Here is a 21,864-nt window from a genome sequence, read left to right as displayed (position 1 = left end):
TTATGCTTCCTGTACACCTCAGCACACATTGTAGTAAAGAGAGGTAAATCTTGCTATACAGACAGACAGCATATCTGTGCAGCATCCTTGTGCATGCACACACACACACACACACCAGAGCACACATAGGCTACACACACACACATACACATGTATACCAGAGCAGCACACACATTTCTGCAACGCACACACATCTGGGTGTATACAACTGTGTGCTATCCTGTCTAAGGGTTAGCCAATTTCTGTACCACTTGTTGATGCGTGGAATTGATTCCATAGCTGGCGTGTAAAGATCTACTGACTTTGAAACCGCCTGATTCCGATTCTTTATTGTAACTCTTGTGTTTTAATAAATGAGCTATTATTCCTTTTGCAGAGATATTCTATACTCACATTAAACATCTATTGTTAAACCAACGTGGCACACTGGTGTTTTACAAGTTTAAGGGATGAGTCATGGATTTATTTTGAATTATTAACGCATCCACTGTGTCATTACACACGATTTGGTGCACAGGTCTTAAAGGCTCTGCAGCCGTGAAACAGCAGCTTCTTTTACAAGCTCATACTGTGTGTGTGTGTGTGTGTGTGTGTGTGTGCACACCTGCGTACGCACCTAATTGGTGTCAGTTTTTTTGCTGAATTAGCAACACTATAGACATGCATGTAACCACACTTACTGTCAGTATCCGTGTTTGATTTCATTGGTGTCTCCACACCTGCCTAGCAACATCACACCTGGGCAGTAGGCACATATCGCACATAGGTCTCCCACTACCAGAGAAGGTACAGACACACACACACACACACACACACACACACACACACACACACACACACACACACACACACACACACACACACACACACACACACAGGTGAAATCCTGTTGAGAGCAGCTGGAGAAAGTGTTGTTATTGAAGGCTGGTGAGTCACATCCTCTGGTCCACAAAGAGATGCTGCAGAGGGACCGCTGAGCAACACCACTCAGTCGCTAACAACAGCTCTGCAGTAGCTCAGAGCACCTCACACAGTTACCACTGTACAGCTCTGTTGGGTTACAATCAACTACAAGGTCCAGATGAAAAGACAAAAATAGGAATCATTGTTTAAATATTTGTTATTGTGTAGGCGATGGCTCACGGGAAAACAGACAGGAAAAACTGTAGTTGACATTTTGAAATCTTTTGAAATCGCCACATTTAACGATTAATATAATAGTAGTACTAGTAATATACTATTATTTATTATATATATATATATATATATATATATATATATATATATATATATATATATATAGGGGAGAACGGGGGAATCTGAGGCATAGGGTAATGTGAGCCACCCCCTGTATCTAGGCAACGGAAAACATTTGTGGTCATGTGAGATATATGTTTTCAAGACCCTCTCATTTCCCCATGGCCCTGAAAGAAAAGACTTCATGGTGCTGTGGTAAGCATGTTTTTTTCACCAAAATAGGTATTTTGCATGTAAAAGTAAATTTTCTTGCTGTCAACGTAATCAACTGTTGTGCCAAAGCAAATGTATTCACGTAGAAAAACTTCTATCATAGGTGTTGATGAACTACCAACATATGAAACCATGTGATGCTGATAACTGAAGATTAGCCTGAAATGCTAAGAGAGGTAGTTTTTTCTCAAATTGTGGTGGTGGGGGAAAGTGAGCAAAATGCTGTGGGGGAAAGTGAGCCACTGTCTCACTTTCCCCCACCATGAGGCACAAGTTAAGTTTAGTCTTAAACATATTTTAATGTAATATTACATGACATATGTTTTATTTTAATGTCATACACATTGTAGAAAAGCCATCATGCCAAGGAAATACACCAGGAAGACGACCTGGGGCAACCACACGGAAAGAGCACCTTCTCATCTTTCCCTGTAACCTTCAGGGCTGGAATGTAGAGTAGGCCTATAGTTGTAGAGTATGACAGGCTGATGTTATAATCCAGTTAGGTCTTCTCCTGTGTTCTGAGTCCCAGGCTGTTCTCGCTGGTTCTGATTTTCCTATGCTTTGACCCCCAGACAGTAGCTGGCTCTAAGGGTCCTGTGTTCTGACCCCCAGACTGTGTTCTAATCTAACTGGTTCTATCTTTCATTTGAATCTTATCAAAACCCTTTGAATTATAATATGTTGTATTTGATTTTGTTCAGAGTTACTTTCAAGTGTTGAAAGTAAAATTTGCTTTGCTTAATTGACCAAACCCCATCATTCTTTTACTAGTCCGACATTAGTTCTGGAATGTGTGGCTAGCTTTCAGGATTCGTACTGTTACAATATGTGTTTTATGGTAGTTTCAGAGTGGAAAAAGTAAGTGGATCAGTTTACCCCACAGCTGGGGTAAAGTGAGCCACATGACAACTTTTTTTTAAAACAATCATATTTTCACTGCCCTTTGTCTTGAAAAAATTCTGCTAATGCCCATTTCTAGGAAACATCCTGAATTAATGGGACATGTGTACATTTGAGTGATAAATCATTTTAGCTCCCTTAGAGGGGAGCAAATGTAGTAGGTAACACTTTAAAATAAGGTACACAAAAAAGAGTAGTTACCCTTTTAAAAGGAGTAGTTTACCTTTTAAAAAGGGTAGTTAACCTTCCAAAAAAGGGTAGTTAACCTTCCAAAAAAGAGTAGTTAACCTTTTAAAAAGAGTAGTTACCCTTTTAAAAAGGGTAATTAACCTTCCAAAAAAGAGTAGTTACTCTTCCAAAAAAGAGTAGTTACCCTTTTAAAAAGGGTAGTTAACCTTCCAAAAAAGAGTAGTTACCCTTCCAAAAAAGAGTAGTTACTCTTTTAAAAAGAGTAGTTAACCTTTTAAAAGGGGTAGTTAACCTTCCAAAAAAGAGTAGTTAACCTTTTAAAAGGGGTAGTTAACCTTTTAAAAGGGGTAGTTAACCTTTTAAAAGGGGTAGTTAACCTTTTAAAAGGGGTAGTTAACCTTCCAAAAAAGAGTAGTTAACCTTTTAAAAGGGGTAGTTAACCTTCCAAAAAAGAGTAGTTAACCTTTTAAAGAGTAGTTTACCTTTTAAAAAGAGTAGTTACCCCTTTAAAAAGAGTAGTTTACCTTTTAAAAAGAGTAGTTAACCTTTTAAAAAGGGTAGTTAACCTTCCAAAAAATAGTAGTTATTCTTCCAAAAAAGAGTAGTTACTCTTTTTTTGTGTACCTTATTGTAAAGTGTTACCAATATTAGGTAAAGGTAGCACACTAAAGTCATTTTGAAAAACACAAAATGTCTTAAAATGCCGAAATTTAACACATTGAAAAAAACGTCAACATTAACACTAGCATTTATGTGTTCCTTCACAACAACGTAATTTAATTCAGATTATTTCTAAAAAACAAGTGTAAGTGTTCAGGCTCAGCAAAAGGCTTGTTATTGTCTGAAAAGAAAACTCAAAACCTTGTTTTATCATGACAGACAAAAAGTCAGTTTAAAATACAAATTTATGAGAAAGGGATGTACAAAAAAATTGGCCTCAGATACTATTCAAATCTGGACTCTGTTGTACAGTTAAAAGCAGGTCTGCTGGTGCCAGGCTGTCAAGACTGATGGGTTGCCTTTGAAAAGAGAAAAACCATTAAACAGTTAATAATCAAAAACATTAAAAAAATAATAATAATTAGACATGTTTAAAGCTGGGGTATGTGTTTGGTCAAAGTTAACATGAGCCGTACACTTTGACCAATCAGAGGCTCCAATTATCTGTTCTTATTGGCTGTTGGGACTGTCCATGTCAGGGAGGGACCATAGGGGAGGGACCAAAGAGAACAAGTGGAGCGGTTGAGGTATTTGGATTCGAATCTCTATCCCAACTGCCATTTTCCGCCCAAATCCTCCACCCCAGCTTTAATATGGTTTCTTTTCACCTCACCTGTCTAGCTGACTCCAGCAGGGCTGCTGCCTCCGCCGGGCCCATCTGTTGCACCATCTTCGGGCGCACTCACACTAGGCAAGTTTGCCTGTTCCGTGCTCCAGTACGATTGACCCCCCTCCCCCGTGGTCACACTGCCCCCAAGGAACAATGGAGAACAACAGTAGTTGCGAATTGCCCCAAACACCTACGAATTTTGTGGGTTTTATCCAGCTATACTGTCGCCGGCCCAAATTTCTAGCAAACTCTCCACTTCGCAATCCCACCGGAACCCACTCGTGAAACTCTTACCGCCATTGTTTACAATTATTGTGGGGAAAAAGGATCGCGCATGGACTACGTCATCCAGCTCAGGTTGCGTATCCGTGCGTGTCATCTCATTAGCATCTGTGCCGTTATCTCTGGCACACCTCTCCCAAGTGTGCCGTGGCCAAGGGGCTGTTCCGTGCTGGAATACAGATGGCGTGATCACACTAGCCAAACGTTCTATACTTTAGTATGCAAATCAGCTCGGGCACGGAACAGCGGCCCTAGTGTGAGTGCACCCTTATAGAGAGCACCATCTTTGTTTTGCAGCAGGGCGAAGGGACTGTCTAACTCCTGGATGGTACCGCTGTCCAGCACCTTAAAGCAAGACAAAGGCCAACGACGTCGTTAAAATCCCTCTTTGTCACAATCGGTGAATATCTCCTCATGATCAGCTACCTGTCCTGTCTGTACTGTGTCCTGAAAATAAATGCTGACTCCACCTTTAACATACAGTAGCTATATCAACTACTAGGGACGAACAGACGAGTAGTTTGAGAGCATAGCTTTAGAGGAGTTAGAAGTTTCACCACCTATTTGGATGATAAAAAAACATGTAAATAGATGTATTGAATTCAAAAAGGGATCCGTAAAATATTTTTTTCAATGATAATTAATCTACTGTTCTATAAATGTTAAAACATTGAGACAATTATAATTAGTCATCGATCCAAAATGAGATGTTTTATAAAACCATATGCATGAAGCCATTTGATATGAAATATTGAGAAAAATACAACAACCAAGTGAACACATCAGCTCCATTAATTTTTATTTTATTTCCAACAATATCAAACCGTGCATGACATTTTGCAAGCACTGAGTAGCCAAGAAGCAGGTTAAGGACGACAATGAAAATATCTTACTTTGTCACAATTGATGCTGTAACTGAAGCCCAGTTCAATTGAACATAAACCATTATACACACCAACACACACTCATATCTTGACACCAATTAGACTGAGACAAAATTAACTCCACCCACATGGACAGCAGTCACGTACAACTGGATACACTCTTGACACATGGACACACAAAGACATGCAAACACATTAATGACATCGCTGTTAAGAGAAGGAGGCATTTATGTGCATTCATGTGCTGTCAGGAATGACTGGCAATACTCAAACTTAACACTTGCACCAGCAGGTGACAGACCATAATGGACTGAGCCATGTCACCTGCCTCAACACATTTTTCTAAGATTGAAAACATTTTTGGCATCGAACACTGTGTGCGAACTTAGATAGATAGAGGATTTGGTAGATGAGACTGCTCATGGAACCTGTGACAATTTCTTTTCATTGAGGTAGGACACTTTTTGTCGTTATGTTACATAGGCCTAAACAGCAATTTGTGTAACAGCCTTTTATGAACTTACTTGTACATTAATCTGTGTTGTTTGTTCAGCAGTGAGGAAGTAGCACACTTGTAGTTCTATGAAAATGTCATTGAATTATTACTTGAAATGCCTTTTTAGGCGCCATTGTTCGAGTAGCTTCTATATCTTTTAGTTATGATATATATATAATAACCCGCACTTTGTGAACACAACACATCCCATATAGTGACAATATACTATCCATGCGGAAGTGAAGGCTAACATGTGGATAGTGAGACAGGATCAGCTTATCATTAGTTGTTTAGTTGATGTGATGTCTTAAACACAGACGTATTCACAAGTGACCTGCCATAGCATTCAACAAGCATTTAGAAACCATGTCATGTTCAGTACTGGGCCTGATGGTTAGTGGACCTAGTGATATCAACACTCCTTGTTTTTAGATGGCAGAGAAAAACAGTGGAATTGTGCTGGTAATGCCGACATCCCTCCAGATAGTGCTCACAGAAAAATACTCCAAATGGGCCATTTGGTTCAAATGCAATGTGTAGTAGTAGGCTGTGCAGTGCTCACCTCAGGCAACAGGTAAGCCCCTGCCAATCTGTAGCCTATACCCAATGACACTGATCAAGTAATGAATGCACACAGGACAGATGTCAGTTTTCACAGCCATTCAGTACATCAAATAAGTAGGAAGTTAAGGGGAAGTGAGGAACCAAAGATGTATAGCTGGGAATTATACATGTAACGGTGGGAGAGGTTTAAGGCCAGTAGCAAACAAAAGGAGAAATGATCCAAAAACACATTTGACGCCTTTTCCCCTTTAAAACATTTGCCACATCATAAAGTTTAACAAAAGGCTAGATGCAAGCTAAAAAGCGAGCATGGACGGCTTTCAGAAGAAAGGCTATCAGTGCAACGTACAGTTTTTTTTATAGTAGCTTGTAGTAAGCTACTACATAAAAAACCTTCTCAGCACAGCATTTCAACATTTACTTCCATTCATTGGACACTTGTCATGTTGTGGGGAAAATATCCTGTCAGCCAGCGTAAAAATGCTGCCACTTTAACAGCATTTTAATATGCAATCAAACTAGCCAAGCTAACTTCCTAGCTTAAAAGCTATCTAGCTTTTGGATAGAGGAATAGAGCTTGGCACTGTTGCCGTTTTTCTTTGTCCTTTAGGGGCGCACTGATAGCTGCTGCTTTATTAAGCCTCAGCTATGACTCCAGCGGTCCCTATCTGACGTTGTATGTTTGTATTTTCACACAAAAGGTAAAGAGACATCACATTAAAGTGTTCCCTTACAGCTGGTATGCCTGCTAGCTAGCAATGGGCTTCTTTTGATTACTTAATGAAATGAAAGACTGAAACGTTCCCCCACTATGTGACAAACACCTGGAGCACAGCGTCAAATACAGCAAGAGGAAAGCAGTACGATAAGGTATGAAGCACCATGAGCCAATTACAGTGAGCATGCAGAGGCATAGAAATACCAAACACACACACACACACACACACACACACACACACACACACACACACACACACACACACACACACACACAAACCCTCTTCCTTGGCCAAGGGGGCATTGATATTAAAGGCTGAGGGCATAGAGTGTGTCTTCTGTGCCAGTCGGCAATACATTACAATGGTCCATGTCTTCATCCCAACACTGTGCAGGGACAGGGGGATCTCACAGGTTTCACCAGTGTTCCTGTGGTAAGAGTCCATCTTCTAGAGGAGGAACATCTAGAACTTTGTCCCCTTCAGTCCACATGATGCCTTTGATTGGCACTGGAACCACCGTCAACTTGTAGTAATAAACCAAATCATATGATTACTCCAAACAAGCAATCAATAGCACTCACTCTGTACACAGTTCTGGTGTGATCTTTGTTTTCAGTGATTGGCTCACTGCCTGGGACCAAATGTGATGGCTGTATCACTAATACATCCTGAAGAGTTTGTCCCCCTCCCCCCCCCCGCCCTTCATCATCCTCCGTCCCCTCAGTGGACAGGTCAAAGTTCAAAGGCAGGGAAACAGGCAGCTTCAGGCTTTTCTATCTCTGACAGGAAGTAGATGGCCCCAGCCATACCTGAGAGGAGGAAGACATGCATTAATGATGGCTACACATTGAATTATGCAGCAGGGAAAACGTATTCTAATCCAAAAAGGACTACCGTAATAGAGCGAATAGACGTGCATCAAAATCCAAGCAGCTTCAGGGACACTGTGTCAGAGCTACTTATTCTGAAAGGCATATTTCTCAATGTATGCAGAAATGACACAGTCACACCTGCATGTACAAAAGCTTGGCAGTAAAGTGAAATATATGGCCTAGCTTTACTTTGATTTTCTGTATAGATTTTGAACTGCTCTGTAAAGCACTTGGTAACTGAGTTCAGAAAAGTGCTATACAATACACTGAGCAGCTCATTCATTTATTCATTGAGGGGTGCATGCAGACATTAACTGTTAAGGACGGGGGCATTTAGCAGAGGACAACATCTACGTCAAACTACAGCTCCATGAAATGTACATTCTGGATATCTTTGTTGATGTATAACTTGTGCCTATGGAGGAGAAGTAGCCTGGCACCGCTCGCCTACCTACTTTCGCTCAATTTTAATTTCCCTTCAGCAGTAAGTTAGCCTGCTCCAACCAGACCATCGTACTTCATTTCCTTTGTACAGAAGGTCTGGAAGTGCTGTAATTCACTCACTTGGAGGCGGGTATCTGTCGAAGTTTAAAACTATTGGATCTGCCCAGTGCCACTCTGGATCAGCCAACCAATCGCATCACGTTTGGTCGTCATGAGCCGGCTTCTGACGGTGCGTTCCAGTTGGACAGGGAACTCGGAAATTTCCGACTTCACTACATATTGTAGTCTATGAATCTACCGGTACCTGGCAACAGTAACTTGTTAGAGCCTAACGTTTAGTTATTTGGACGAGAAAGGTTTTAGGCGTCCATACTTTCGCGAGCAGATGCACTGGAACACAGACAGGTCGGAACTCGGAACTACCAAGTCGGAAATCTCCTTCTTCCGAGTATAAAGGAACGCAGCATTCAACTGAAACTGGAGCGTTCTCAGCCACTGTTCGCTGATTGGACGATTGTAGATTCTCCGGAGAATCTGGGAAATGCGCTGTACACCCAGACTGACTACTGAAGGGAAAATGAAATTTGTCCGGAAGTAGGCGGGCGGGCGGAGCCAGGCTAGCAGTAAGTCTGGGTCCGCGGAATATTTGCGGGTTTTCTCAGCCAGACGTTTTTTGCTGACCAATCAGCGAACAGAGAGAGTGGCATAGAACACTGACGTTGAGGTCGTGCGCCAGTCTCAGTTAAAATCAGAAGCCGGTGCATGACATGCATCACAACCAACCGTTATGCGATTGGTTGGCAGATCCAGAGTGGCACTGGGCAGATCCAATAGTTTTAAACTTTCAACAGACATCCGACGTCAAGTGAGTTAATGTTTGTCAATTGAGCGATTCCAGACCTTCTGTACAAATGAAATGAAGTACGATGGTCTGGTAGGACCAGGCTAGAGTGCAAGAGTCTGTGTACGGTAATATGAGAGTGGGTCACCCTAGAATTCAGTAAAAGAAGAGAAAGATTTGGTTATTCTGAAAACAATCAAAAAAGACAAATCTCCTAAGCCCCTTAAATGGACTCTCAGAGTTTAAAAGCTGTGATTAGACTGGTGCGTGATGCTGTGCTGCCTGTGGTTCATTTGTCCTTAAAGAAGCCTCTCTGTTGTGTTGTGCTGTCAGCCCTGTCCTTAATTCTTTCATTACAGCTGAGGGAAAAAGGCCACTTCACTATTAATTACACAGGATGCTCTTTAAACTGCCCTTTGATGGAACAACAGGTAGCACCAGACTTAATGCTCACAACACAAAATTACCGGCCTGCTGTCACATCCATTGTGAAATAATTAGTCCTCGCAAAGAAGATATTACGGGTGGGATTAAATAAGAACTTCTTTCCACTCCTTTTCGGACGTAGTAATCCTAACCATCAAGCATTTGTCATTTGTGTATTTCGTTCTACTTTGTGAAATATCAGATTTTTTTCTGTATGACAATTTCTGTTTTCTTTTACATACAATACATACAAAAATAAATAGCAATGAATGAATGAATGAATGTCAAAGTAGTTCTTAGGGGATATGGTGGACAAGCTGAACAATAAAGAAGGATCACCTTCAAACAGCGAGTAGGGTCTGTCTGGGATGCGACAGCCGTGGGTCCCGCAGGCCAGACACCACTCAGCAAACTGCAGGAAAAACAATTACACACTGAATACATCAAATCATTCATTTATTAAAGCACTGCTGCCAACAACACAGTCAGTGAATTTGTGAACAGACTTTATTTCTCTTTTTAATTCCAAACATTCTTCTTCATTGGGCAGCAGCCACAGAGTCAGGGAAGCGGAAGCACGCACACACACACACACACACACACACACACACACACACACACACACACACACACACACACACACACACACACACACACACACACACACACACACACACACACACACACATACTCGTTTAACCTACACCGTGGGGTCAGTGGACAAAACGGTGTCTCCTGGGGACCACCCTTTCTAAAGGAGATACAGACATGGTTTCAAGTCCCAATTTTTTTATTTTATTTTAGATTTCCATTTATGACTTGAAATTTAAATTTTTCTAATTTCTAATTTTTCAATCATTTCATAAGAAATTTACCATCACGATGGGGACCTGAGGGTTGGTGCCGGGCTGTAGCGTGTTACTCAGCAGTAACTTGTTACATTAGGACTTTAAATAAAATACAAATATAAATAGATTAGAATGGGCTCAGTATTTGGGATGTGTGGAAATATATATTCGCATTTAAATTGTTGAGGAGACATTTCCTTCACCAGGAAGCTGCCTCCACATATTCTGGATGAGCAACAAGCAGAATAGAATATATCTAATATATAGATGTATTTTAACGTGGTCTAATGTTTATATTTAAAAAAACTAAAAAAAACGTCATAAATATTATGGAGAACAACAAGGATGAAAAAACACTGGAGCTGCTTAAAATCGAACAGTTGCAACAGATGAGATGCAAACTAGCTTTAGCAGCTCAGCACAGCCACCCACTCCAGGACAGAGCACCAGCTGGGCCTCCACACATCAACAGTCCATTAGCCCGACCTCTGCCCGTGCTGGAACCACCAGGGCCACCGGTTAGAGTATACATTAGAATTTCAACTAATATAGTGGGAAAATTTTGATTTTGCAAGATGACATTTTTCTGAGCCATTCATTGAGGAAATAATGTAATTTGCTGTGAGAAAGGAACATGATTTGGAATTAGAGGTTACAAAAACAACCTCTGCTTACTTTGTTAAATTCTGTAGTACAGTGTAAACAGCTACTATTAGTAGTTCACACGCAACTAAACTATCCAGTATAAAAACACCATAGGCTGAGTTATAGACTTAGTTATACAAACCAGCTATCCAAATGTTTAATGAAAAGTCTGTCACACATTTGTTTTTGCCTGCATGAAAATATTTAATATAAAAATGGTCAGTTTAACAAGCTTTTTAAAACTTTTTTTTTGTTCATGTATAAAATAAATTAAATAAAATAAAGTGCAAAGTTGGGATACAACTGCCGTTACAAAAAAAAAAAAAAGATTGCATACAATTGCTACAATTCACACAGGCTCACCGGCTTACAGCAGTTCAATTTCTTGTTAACACATATAACTAATCACAGTCAATCACATGGCAGCAACTCAATGCATTTAGGCATGTAGACCCGGACAGGACAACTCTTTTAAGTCTATACCCAGGGGCAGGGCTGTACAGTGCGACAGTTTTGATCGCATTTGCTACTGAAATTGATCACGTGCGATGATGAATACAATTCCACTAGCACTAGTGCGACAGCTTGCTAATGAGCAGATGATGTCTGTCTGAGACACAGAGGAGTGCTGCACAACACTGCTTACAGGGCTCTACATTAACACTCTCCAAATTCGGGTAAATGTAGACTTTGGCAAGTAAGTTATTGAGTCCACCCTCCACTTTGGCTGGTGAAAGATGTGTGCTCGGGACCTGTGCTTTTGCGGCGATTAATACACTTCACCAACGGTAATTACCGGAAGGAGACGGCACACAGTTAAGTTAGTGCGTGTGCAAACAGAACATTTCCTGTGCGCCTTCACATTAAAAGCCTGTTACTAGCCAAACGTGAGTTGACTTTTATTTTGAAGCCGGTAAGAACAAGAAGTTAGCGCTTCACAGCCCTGCAGTGCGCTAGCTTGAAAATCAACTGCTTCAGCTGCAGAGAGCAGTAAACAGTAGTCTTTTTAAACAACGTTTGAAATAACTGATAAGCCACTGAAGAACTACTCCCAACACATTCACAAAAACCTATTTAACTTATTCCAAATTTTACCAATATGTATAGGCCTATTTATTTATTTAATAGGCTATGTTTAATGTTTTAAAGTTTGGTTTTAATTAACAGAAGGACATTTAACAAAAAAAAATATTATTATGAATATAATAATGATATGTATATATACAGAAAATATATAGATATTAATTTTATGGGGAGAAATAATTCTGAATCAGCAAAAAATTACAATTGGCAGGTTAGATTTTTTTGTCTAAATCGCAATCAGTGCACCCCTATTAATTTTTCTACAATTATTACTGCACGCACTAGGATATGATTAATTGAGAATTTCAAATGAGACCAAGATGACAGGCTAAAAGGTAATTAGAGCGAAATGCATGGGTTAAGGTTATGCAAGTTTTCGATCATACTTTGTGTGCTACTGAATTTATTTTTGTACTACTGATTTTTTTGCTTGCTAGCACCAGTGCTACCACCTAAAACAATAAGCGTACAGCCCTGCCCAGGGGGCAAAGTGATTTTATGGACATGGAGCGTTGTAAAAGGTTGTTCACCAAAAATGACATCTAGGACCTTCCACGATCACAACCTGGTTGGACAACCTTGTCAACAAGCTGCTGGAAAGCTACAGCGGGCCGACATAGCAAATCAGAACCACTGTTTAAGAGAATGGGGGTGAATGGCGATGGGCTAATGGGGATTTTTTTTAACTTATAGAACATTATGAAACTTTGCCAGTTGATTACTGACATTAAAACAAAAACTTTTTGTATTACAGTATTTTCCAAAATGTTTAAATAAATATGAAAAATCATCAATATCTTACTAATGATGCGTAAATTTGCATATCTGCAAAGCCCCAAAATCTAGATGTTGGAAGAAAACAAAGTCAATTTGTTTTTAAATTTTGAAAACAAAACAAAAGTGTCCAACTGCCTGAAGCCTTTCCTAATCACAGTTCAAATTTGATCAATAACCCATAGAAAAAACATTTTTTAAACAGTTACATTTCATGTGTCATGGACCAAAAGTGTCCTTTTGGAGTCTCCAGCTGCTATTTTAGGAAACGGCTAGACATTCCCTTGGAAAAAACAGTGTAAAAAATAAATTTTCTATGGGTTATTGATCAAATTTGAACTGTGATTAGAAAAAGCTTCAGGCAGTTGGACACTTGTTTTGTTTTCAAAATTTAAAAACAAATTTACTTTGTTTTCTTCCAACATCTAGATTTTGGGGCTTTGCAGATATGCAAATTTACGCATCATTAGTAAGATATTGATGATTTTTCATATTTATTCAAACTTTTTGTCGGCCCCCTGTAGCTTTCCAGCAGCTTGTTGACCAGGTTGTCCACCCAGGTTGGGATCCTGGAAGGTCCTGGATATAATTTCTGGTGAACAACCTTTTACAACGCTCCATGTCTATTTTTCAAAAAAAGGGGTTTTGCCCCCTAGGTACTAAACCTTTTAAACAACAGAATAAGGAAGAAATGAGTGACTTTGAACATGGCATGTTGGAAAGGCAACAGTAACTCAAATAACCACTCGTTACAACCAGGGTATGCAGAATACCATCTCTGAACGCAAAACATCCAACTTTGAAGCAGATGGGCTACAGCAGCAGAAGACCCCACCGGGTGCCACTCCTGTCAGCTAAAAACAGGAAAATGAGGCTACAATTCACACAGGCTTTCCAAATTGGACAGTAGAAGATTGGAAAAATCTTGCCTTAAAACAACTTGCAGTTAAAATGTACTTGTAGCCCGCCGCTTCCAAGTGTATATACGGTTTTTCACGTAGTACTTCACAGCTTCCCAGGTCCTACCTTTAAGTGCCTCTGGAAATGCATGGATACATTCAAGACACTGTGCTTTACCAGGAACCTTGCCAGTCTTAATGCAGAAAAATCAGCTTCTGTTCAACAGCTGGTACTTCTTCCTTGCTCCACATCTTCCTCTTCCTGCTTGATGCATCTATAACAAATAATTAAAAATGTTTAAACAAACATGGAGAGGAGGAGAGGGTGACACAACGATATAAGAGGCTTTTACTCGAAGATGAATATAGAGATGGTTACGACCCATTTGAAGACAGGTAAGAATATATGTATGAATGGTAAAATGTCAAAGCTTTGTGTGTCGTGCACGTTTGTCAATTCTATATTAACAGGACTTATTTCTCAGTTTGGACTTTGATCACAATTGAAAAGTGTGACAAAGTGCCTTTTACTTTATTATTATTATAACTATTGCTATTTAATGGCAAAATATGTTTATTCTGTGTTTCCTTGTGCAAGGGTTTCTTGTGTAAAAGTAAACTATTTACAAATAACAGAATGGATTTTTGCATCAACTTTTATCACATTTGAGTGTTTCCTTTTTTATTACAATTATTATAATAATAATAATAATAATAATAATAATAATAATAATAATAATAATAATAATAAGGGTCCCTTGTTACTGTGTAAAAGGAATTGAAAGAAACATTGTTGTTCAGCTTCTCCCCTCCCCACACACACCTGAAAGGTGTAACCAGTTTATAATAATAAAAATAATAATAATTCCTTTTTGTTCACAGACAGGACTCAGAGCTGCTTGTGTCCACTGTGGTGGAGATGGTCGCCAACCACAGGTACCTTAGTGTGCAACTCGACAGTGAGCTGGACTGGAAAAGCCACATGGAGGCGGTGTACAAGAAGGGACAAAGTCGACTCTTTTTCTTGAGGAGACTAAGGTCATTCAACATCTGCCAACCCCTACTGTGCACTGTCTACCACTCAGTGGTGGCCAGTGCACACTCACTGTGGCATGTTGGGGAGAAGGTGCTCGCACAGCGGACAAAAACAGGCTGGACAAGCTGATCAAGAAGGCCAGCTCAGTGGTCGGGGCTGAGCAGCTCAAGGTCCAGCAGGTGGCAGAGGCCAGAATCCTCAACAAACTGCATACAATAATGACCAACCCCACTCACCCACTCCACGCCCTGAAGGTGATCAAGAACAGCACCTTCAGTCACAGACTAATTGCACCAATGTGCAAAACGGAGCGCTACAGGAAGTCCTGTATACCAGCTGCCATACGGTTTTATTATGCACAACAATAACTTTGCACTTTCTTTGTAGTATTTATTATTGTATTTATTGTTTTTAATCTTTTTTTTTTGGTATTTTAGCTATATGAGGGAATGTGTGTTTGTTATGTCTGTCCATACACTGCTGTGACACTGTCATTTCCTTTAAAGGATTATTAAAGAATCTATCTATCTATCTCTATCATGAATCATTATATGTGTCTAATTTTCTCATGTTTTGAGACGGTAGAGTTGAAGACAAATTCTTCCAAAAAGCAGCTGGACCAAATGTCCTATCATTCATGTATTGTGCAATTCCCTAAATTTTTCGAGAGAATAATACTATTTAATAAAGGTTCTTCTTTCAAATACATTTCCAGGTTTTTCAATAATCGAAATATATTCTTTTGGGATTTAAGCCAATGTTTCTCGACACAGTGGTCTAGGACATAAGTAGACCTCAGAAAACAGGTAAGTGGTGAAATACCTTTGCTCAGCTGTGATGAGGTTCCAGACTCATCGTCCCCCTCTGTGCGTGTCCTCTGTGTGAGTTTCCTCTTCTTCACATGTCTTGACGCTCCTTGAAAACAAAGAGATATAATGGTAGAAAGGTTCACTTAAAGCACTATATCAAATACATTTTCATTCAAGTTTTTTCTCCTGGTATGATAAGGATATTGATTTGTGTATCTTGCATTGAATAAGAATGTGTCATTTTATATAAAAACATAATAAAATTATAGAAACTGTCCCTGGAGCAGACATTGAAGAAAGCCTAGTTAAATAGACAAATTAAAGCAGAGCTTAGAAAACAATGAATGACAGTAAAAGTACTCTGATATTGGAAGAAGATTATAATTAATAATTGTGTTTTAAAGCAGCTAAGAGTAACTTTTAAATATCTTTTAAGCAGCCTCATGTTTCCTCTGATAATCATAAATTACCTTTGACAGCAAACGAGACCATCAGTACAAAGAAATAAGTATTTATATCGTTTTTATTACTGCGTTTGGTCTGGTCGCACACCCAGTCCGATTTTCGGTTTGCGCGTGCAGGCTATATGGTCACATTTTCGTTTTGGTTGCAGATTTCAGTGTATCGCAGCAACGCGATTTGAGAAGCCTATCCCTCCAGGTGAGGGAAGGGGAGCGGGAGCCTTGTTTGAGACAGTTGTTTGTCGTCATAATGACTGCTAACGGGGCTGAACCATCAAAGAAAAAAAAGAGAATGCAATGAAGAAAAGCTAAAAGGGAGAGGGATATACGGGCGGGAAGGCGTTGCCAAGCAATGTGTATACAATTTCACAGGAGCGAACTAGACTGCAGTGTTTACTGAATGAGCGGTAGCCTACTAAAACAAAGTTTACTTTGCTTCACCATCATCAGATGACGATTATTCATCTGAAATAGTCCTTATTTACAACAACATAAACACATTACCTCATCGTGATCCATACTAACTGCCGTCTCTCGTTCATTCGCTTTCTGTGAGGACACGTAATCTTTCAGCTCTGTGCGAGTGGTTAGTGAACCTGCATCAACTCATTGCAATCAGGTGTGTGTAGCACTGACTGGCATTAGTTGATGCAGTGTCACTAACCACTCCCACGGAGCCGATAAGTGTCCGTGCCCTCACACTTTCAACACACGGACATGCAATATAATGTGTCCTAATCATTTGACACTTGCACGGCTGGCACGCGCTACAAAACAGCTTTACGACAGCGGGCGTCGTAAAAATACTACCGCTTTTGTCCAACGGGGCCGCCAACCGACAAAGTTACTCGTAGCCACTTTAACTGGATTGTTACACCCTCTGGAACAGGTAAGTGGTGAAATACCTTTGCTCGGCTGTGATGAGGTTCCAGACTCATCGTCCCCCTCTGTGCGTGTCCTCTGTGTGAGTTTCCTCTTCTTCACATGTCTTGACGCTCCTTGAAAACAAAGAGATATAATGGTAGAAAGGTTCACTTAAAGCACTATATCAAATACATTTTCATTCAAGTTTTTTCTCCTGGTATGATAAGGATATTGATTTGTGTATCTTGCATTGAATAAGAAATTACAGAAACTGTCCCTGGAGCAGACATTGAAGAAAGCCTAGTTAAATAGACAAATTAAAGCAGAGCTTAGAAAACAATGAATGACAGTAAAAGTACTCTGATATTGGAAGAAGATTATAATTAATAATTATGAATTGTGTATTAACTGGATTGTTACACCCTCTGGAACAGGTAAGTGGTGAAATACCTTTGCTCGGCTGTAATGAGGTTGAAGACTCATCGTCCTCCTCCTCCTCAGGGTTGTAACCTATGGATGAAAAATGACATAACAAAAACAAATATATAAAATAATACATGTAGAAATATGGAATTCAACTTTTTCAAGACTAAAACATATTTTAAGTTATGTAATTTTTGGTCCTTAATAGATACCCCACCCAAGGGCCCCAAAACTGACACAAATTAGACCCCCATTAGATAAAAGCTTTAGATGTTTAACATACATGAAGTTTATAAAACACATGACAATAGTTGTGTAGTAGTGTGTTATGGTGTAAACAAGTGAAATCAAATTATTCCCTTTCATGCTGGGAACACCCAGGAAGCCCTGTGAGTGCCCAGACCCCACCTCCAGAACCACTGGTTCAGTGAATGTACCTGATGAGTTAGAGGATAGACTCAACATCTCCTCTTCTCCAGATAGAGAGCTGTCTTCAGGTACTTCCTCTAAATAAACACAGCAAAAAATGTTGTCAACAAGCACAACAAACCCATGACATTTAAACCATCACAAATTAAAATGATAAAAATAGTGTGTGCAAGGTGAGGTTATACCAATTGGTTCAATGTTGATCTCGTCCAATGTCATCCCTTTAAAATGTGATAGCTCTCCTCTCCCACAGGCCATCAGCAGCTTTGCAACTTTGGCAACTTTTAATGTCCCTTCAGGGAGCCGATAATATTGTCTATGGACCTTGATGTTGATGTGACCCATAAAACCAGTGAGGCAGTCCTCATTGTCTTTCAAGTTCAAAACTTGTGACATTGTTGCCATTTGTTTCCTTAATCTTGTCGATGTCAATGTTTGCGGGTCCTTCGCTCCGCATTCACATGCGATAGCGCGGATGGCATCAGATCCTTTGAGGTGACTTTCTGCCTCAGGTCTACCAAACAAATAAACATTCTCATCCGGCACATCACATCGTCGTCGGTAATTCACCAGCATCTGTATGGAGGACACCATGTCTGGGCTGAGTAAGACAGGGACCTTTTTGTCCCGCTTACCTTTGATTTCCACACACTCAAAGTATTTGCAGAGCTTCTTTTCCACGTCGGTCAAGGCAAGGTCAAGATCTGGATGACTGGCAAAGGTGTTTCTCAACATGAAGTCATTCAGGGACATCTTTGAAACTTCTCCCTCTCTCCTACGATTGAAGACGATGACTTCACAGAGCGTTAGTCTAGCAAGACTTAACCAGTTCCTCTTATTTGGTGCAGTTTCAAGATTGAGTCGATACTTGGGCCTTTCTGCATCGATATGGTTGTGCAGTCTCACAACATCTTCACAGTATTCTGAACGGGAAGAGGACTCAGAAGTAGTTTGAAAGGTTGTGTCAAGCCGGTTAAATGCAGACAATCTCCGTCTGCATTTTTTCAAGCGTAGAACCGAGTTCTTAGTTGAAGTGTAGTTTTTTCTTTCTTCCTCCGAAACGTCCGTTTCTGATGATGATGTGCGAGGCTCATCCTCACTGCTTGTGATTGATTGATCTTCAGAGATCCTAAGCATTTTTTTTGTAAGCTAGAAGAGAAAATCAGATGGGACTCAATTACGTTTAAATTAAGAATATTTCCCACTTAATTTTTCAAATTATGCCTTTCCCATCAACAATAATATACAGTGCCTTGCAAAAGTATTCATACCCCTTGAACTTTTCCACATTGTCACATTACAACCACACACTTACATTTATTTTATTGGGATTGTATGTGATAGACCAACACAAAGTGGCGCATAGCTGAAGTGGAATGACAATTATACATGGTTTTACATTTTTTATATATAGGGGAGAGTGGGGCAAGTTGTGCATTTTGGAAGTTGTGCCACCCCTTGTTTCTCGAAAACCATAGAAGAAATTGGAAATGTGACCACATATTTAAGAAGAGCCATCCATTTAACTCATCCTGTAAAGAAGGGAGAAACATGGAATAACATGTATTTATAAAAGCACATTTATGACAGTGTGCACTGTACAAAGTGCTGGCCCACTTTGACAAATGAGGCCCCAGATATCACGTGGTATTTATCAAATGGTCGTATCTCGGCAGATCAGCAAGATTTGATAAATGCGACGACTGAAAAAAAAAAAAGTAATTTGAAATCACGCCCCTATATTTTCTCAGTTTAGAGGCCTCGCCGAGAGGTTTGAAGACATGGATATGCGCATTACGTTAAAAGAAGAGGAACTTCTCTGAAGTATAAATTGACAGCATAACAGCGAAAGTAGAAAAAAAATAATAATTTCGGAACATTAAAACAAAGAACGTCAGAAGGCAGCAGTGTGGAAGGAAATAACTGCTGCGGTCAACAGCGATGTCCAGCTGATTTTGGTGTATTTTAGGTTTACATCAGTGTTATCGCTCATATGATATGAAGTAGCATATACAATTTTATGTCACAATTTCTTTACATAGGCTAGGTGAAGAAAAAGTGGTCCGACTTAAAAATCACCACTAAAAAAAAGTGTGTTGCTGCTCTGAAATGCAACACCAACTGGAGGTGCAGGCATAAGTGGTGGAGGAGAAACAGACGTACCAACTGTCCGATAAGGGAAAATATTAAACCTTTAAAGGCCCTGGCAACCCTCACAAATAAATAAATGACATTGATGTTGGGTTTCTCAATAAGCTGTTTACAATTATCTGATAAAAAATAGATTTTCATAAATATAATGAAATGTAGTCTTTTTTGCTGTCGAGAACATTTTGCAGGGCGGTGTGGGCGTGGCCAATAACGTTCTGTAAGGGAACGTTCTCTCAGTCACGGTGCTGAGCAGGTTAAGCCCAGTTCAGACCAAAGATTCACCACACAACGAGACGCAAACTTGAAAATGCTGCACATGCTCACAACGAGCCTGACTGGCAGTTCACACTGCTGCACCGGGCTGCACGGTGGCTGGTATCCTTAGCAACGGTGAATGCTCTGGCACAGCTGAGAGCAGCAGCTCAACATCACTTGCAGAAAGTAGCCTAACTTATTATTATTAGGCCTATATAGGTTTGCAATTAGTTATAGGCAATTTTTTCCCACCACAACCTATTTAATTGAAACAGGTGTCAGTGTCACGATGAAAATATATAAAAATATCTCTGTCTCATATTTATTGTTATCTCTTATTATTAGTTTATTTCCCATTTAGGCATTTAATCTATTTTAGGCATATGCATTTTTAAAATCAAATTTTTTCTGAGGATAGGAGTGGGAATAGAGAGAGAAAAAAAATTATGTTGAGTCGGATTATGTTTCTCATCACGTGAGCTGATGCGATATGCGGTTTGAATTAAGAGCACAAGGAGTAGGCCTAAACTCGTAATATGTAAAAAAAAAAAAAATCAATCGGAACGTGAAAGCCTGCCCCCTCTACAACGTTAACGTGCAAGAATCCCCGGTTATCATTTAGTCTTAAACCACATCGTTTTTCTGCGCGGCGGCTCGGCGAGGTCTCACTGTGAATTTCACCATCACAGTGTTTCACCGGGGTGCACGCTGCTTCACTCAGACGGGGCTTTGAGTGTAGGCTCAGGCGCAAAGAGACAGTCTGTATCTCTTGCGCGGCACAAGAGAGAACGTGTGACGTGCCAAGCAAAAGATGTAAGCCAAAGTTCGAATCAGAAATTTTCTAATGGCCGTCTCAATGCATTTTATAACGGAGATCCTTCCTGTGACGTCCCAAGCCTTAGCTCTAAGGCAACATTCGAATCAGGATTATTCAAATGGTCGACCAACTGACATGACAGTATGTTTGCGGGGGGCTAACAGATATTCCTAAAACCTTTCATATACATATTAGCACTGATTTTACCCCCCAAATAACATAGTTACAAGGATTTAGTGGATTTGGGTTGCCAGGGCCTTTAATAACGCCGGTCTTGTTTTTTTTTCCAATGAAAGAAATACACATCTAAAAATAACATTTTGTGTTTTACTGTGTGACAGATGTGCTTGGCACGAGTGGTCAGCCGTCAGTGGCACAAAACGGTCCGTATTAACCTCCACAGGGCCAGGCAACCACCAGCTGTGAGAGCGCCCATGGTCCAGTTCCACCAGCGTGACCGTGGACCATTACTGCCGAGGTCCCGGGTCAGAAAAACAAGCCGAAAGGTGCCAGTTAATGGTGGAAATAAATCGCTCGCTTTAGCGATCAATGACACATTAAAATAGAAACTAAAATCTCAAAAGTGCGTCAAATAAATAAAATGTAAGGCTAAATGTTGTGCATTGTCTTTTTATAATAAAGAGCAGCGTACTACTCTACATATTTAAAACTAAACATGTTAGAAGCGATGAATGAATGCAGCTCCCGTGCTGCAGAGTCCCCCCAGCTGCTCCAAGACGGAGATAACTGCCCTTACGCAGTCCCATGCAGCGCTCCTAAGTGGCCGGTGTGCGCACTATTGAATCAGCGTCTTACTGTGTTGCACCCCATAAGCTGCCCATTTTTAAGTGATTAATATGTTTATTTCGTTCTGAACAAAAAATCCCAATAAAATAAATGTACGTGTGGTTGTTACGTGACAAAATGTGGAACGTTTACGAGGTATGGAT

General features: G+C 40.1%; 1 protein-coding gene across 1 annotated transcript in view; it reads right to left on the bottom strand.

The window, feature by feature from the left end:
- Positions 1–7,530: 7,530 nt before the first annotated feature.
- The window catches only part of lancl2 (LanC lantibiotic synthetase component C-like 2 (bacterial)), a 57,901-nt gene continuing 43,567 nt past the window's right edge, over positions 7,531–21,864 (bottom strand). Inside the window, exons 8-9 of the mRNA XM_080050620.1 lie at positions 9,760–9,832; positions 7,531–7,646 (exon numbers count right to left, since the gene is read on the bottom strand). Of these exons, the coding sequence (XP_079906746.1) occupies positions 7,570–7,646; positions 9,760–9,832 (150 nt within the window). The 3' untranslated portion in view covers positions 7,531–7,569. The remainder of the gene's footprint in view (positions 7,647–9,759; positions 9,833–21,864) is intronic.

The sequence above is a fragment of the Ammodytes marinus genome (assembly GCF_949987685.1).
Source record: "Ammodytes marinus genome assembly, chromosome: 21".
NCBI classification, from domain to species: domain Eukaryota; kingdom Metazoa; phylum Chordata; class Actinopteri; order Uranoscopiformes; family Ammodytidae; genus Ammodytes; species Ammodytes marinus.
The sequence above is the reverse complement of the archived record's forward strand: the minus strand, read 5'-3'. Positions and strand labels throughout refer to the sequence as shown.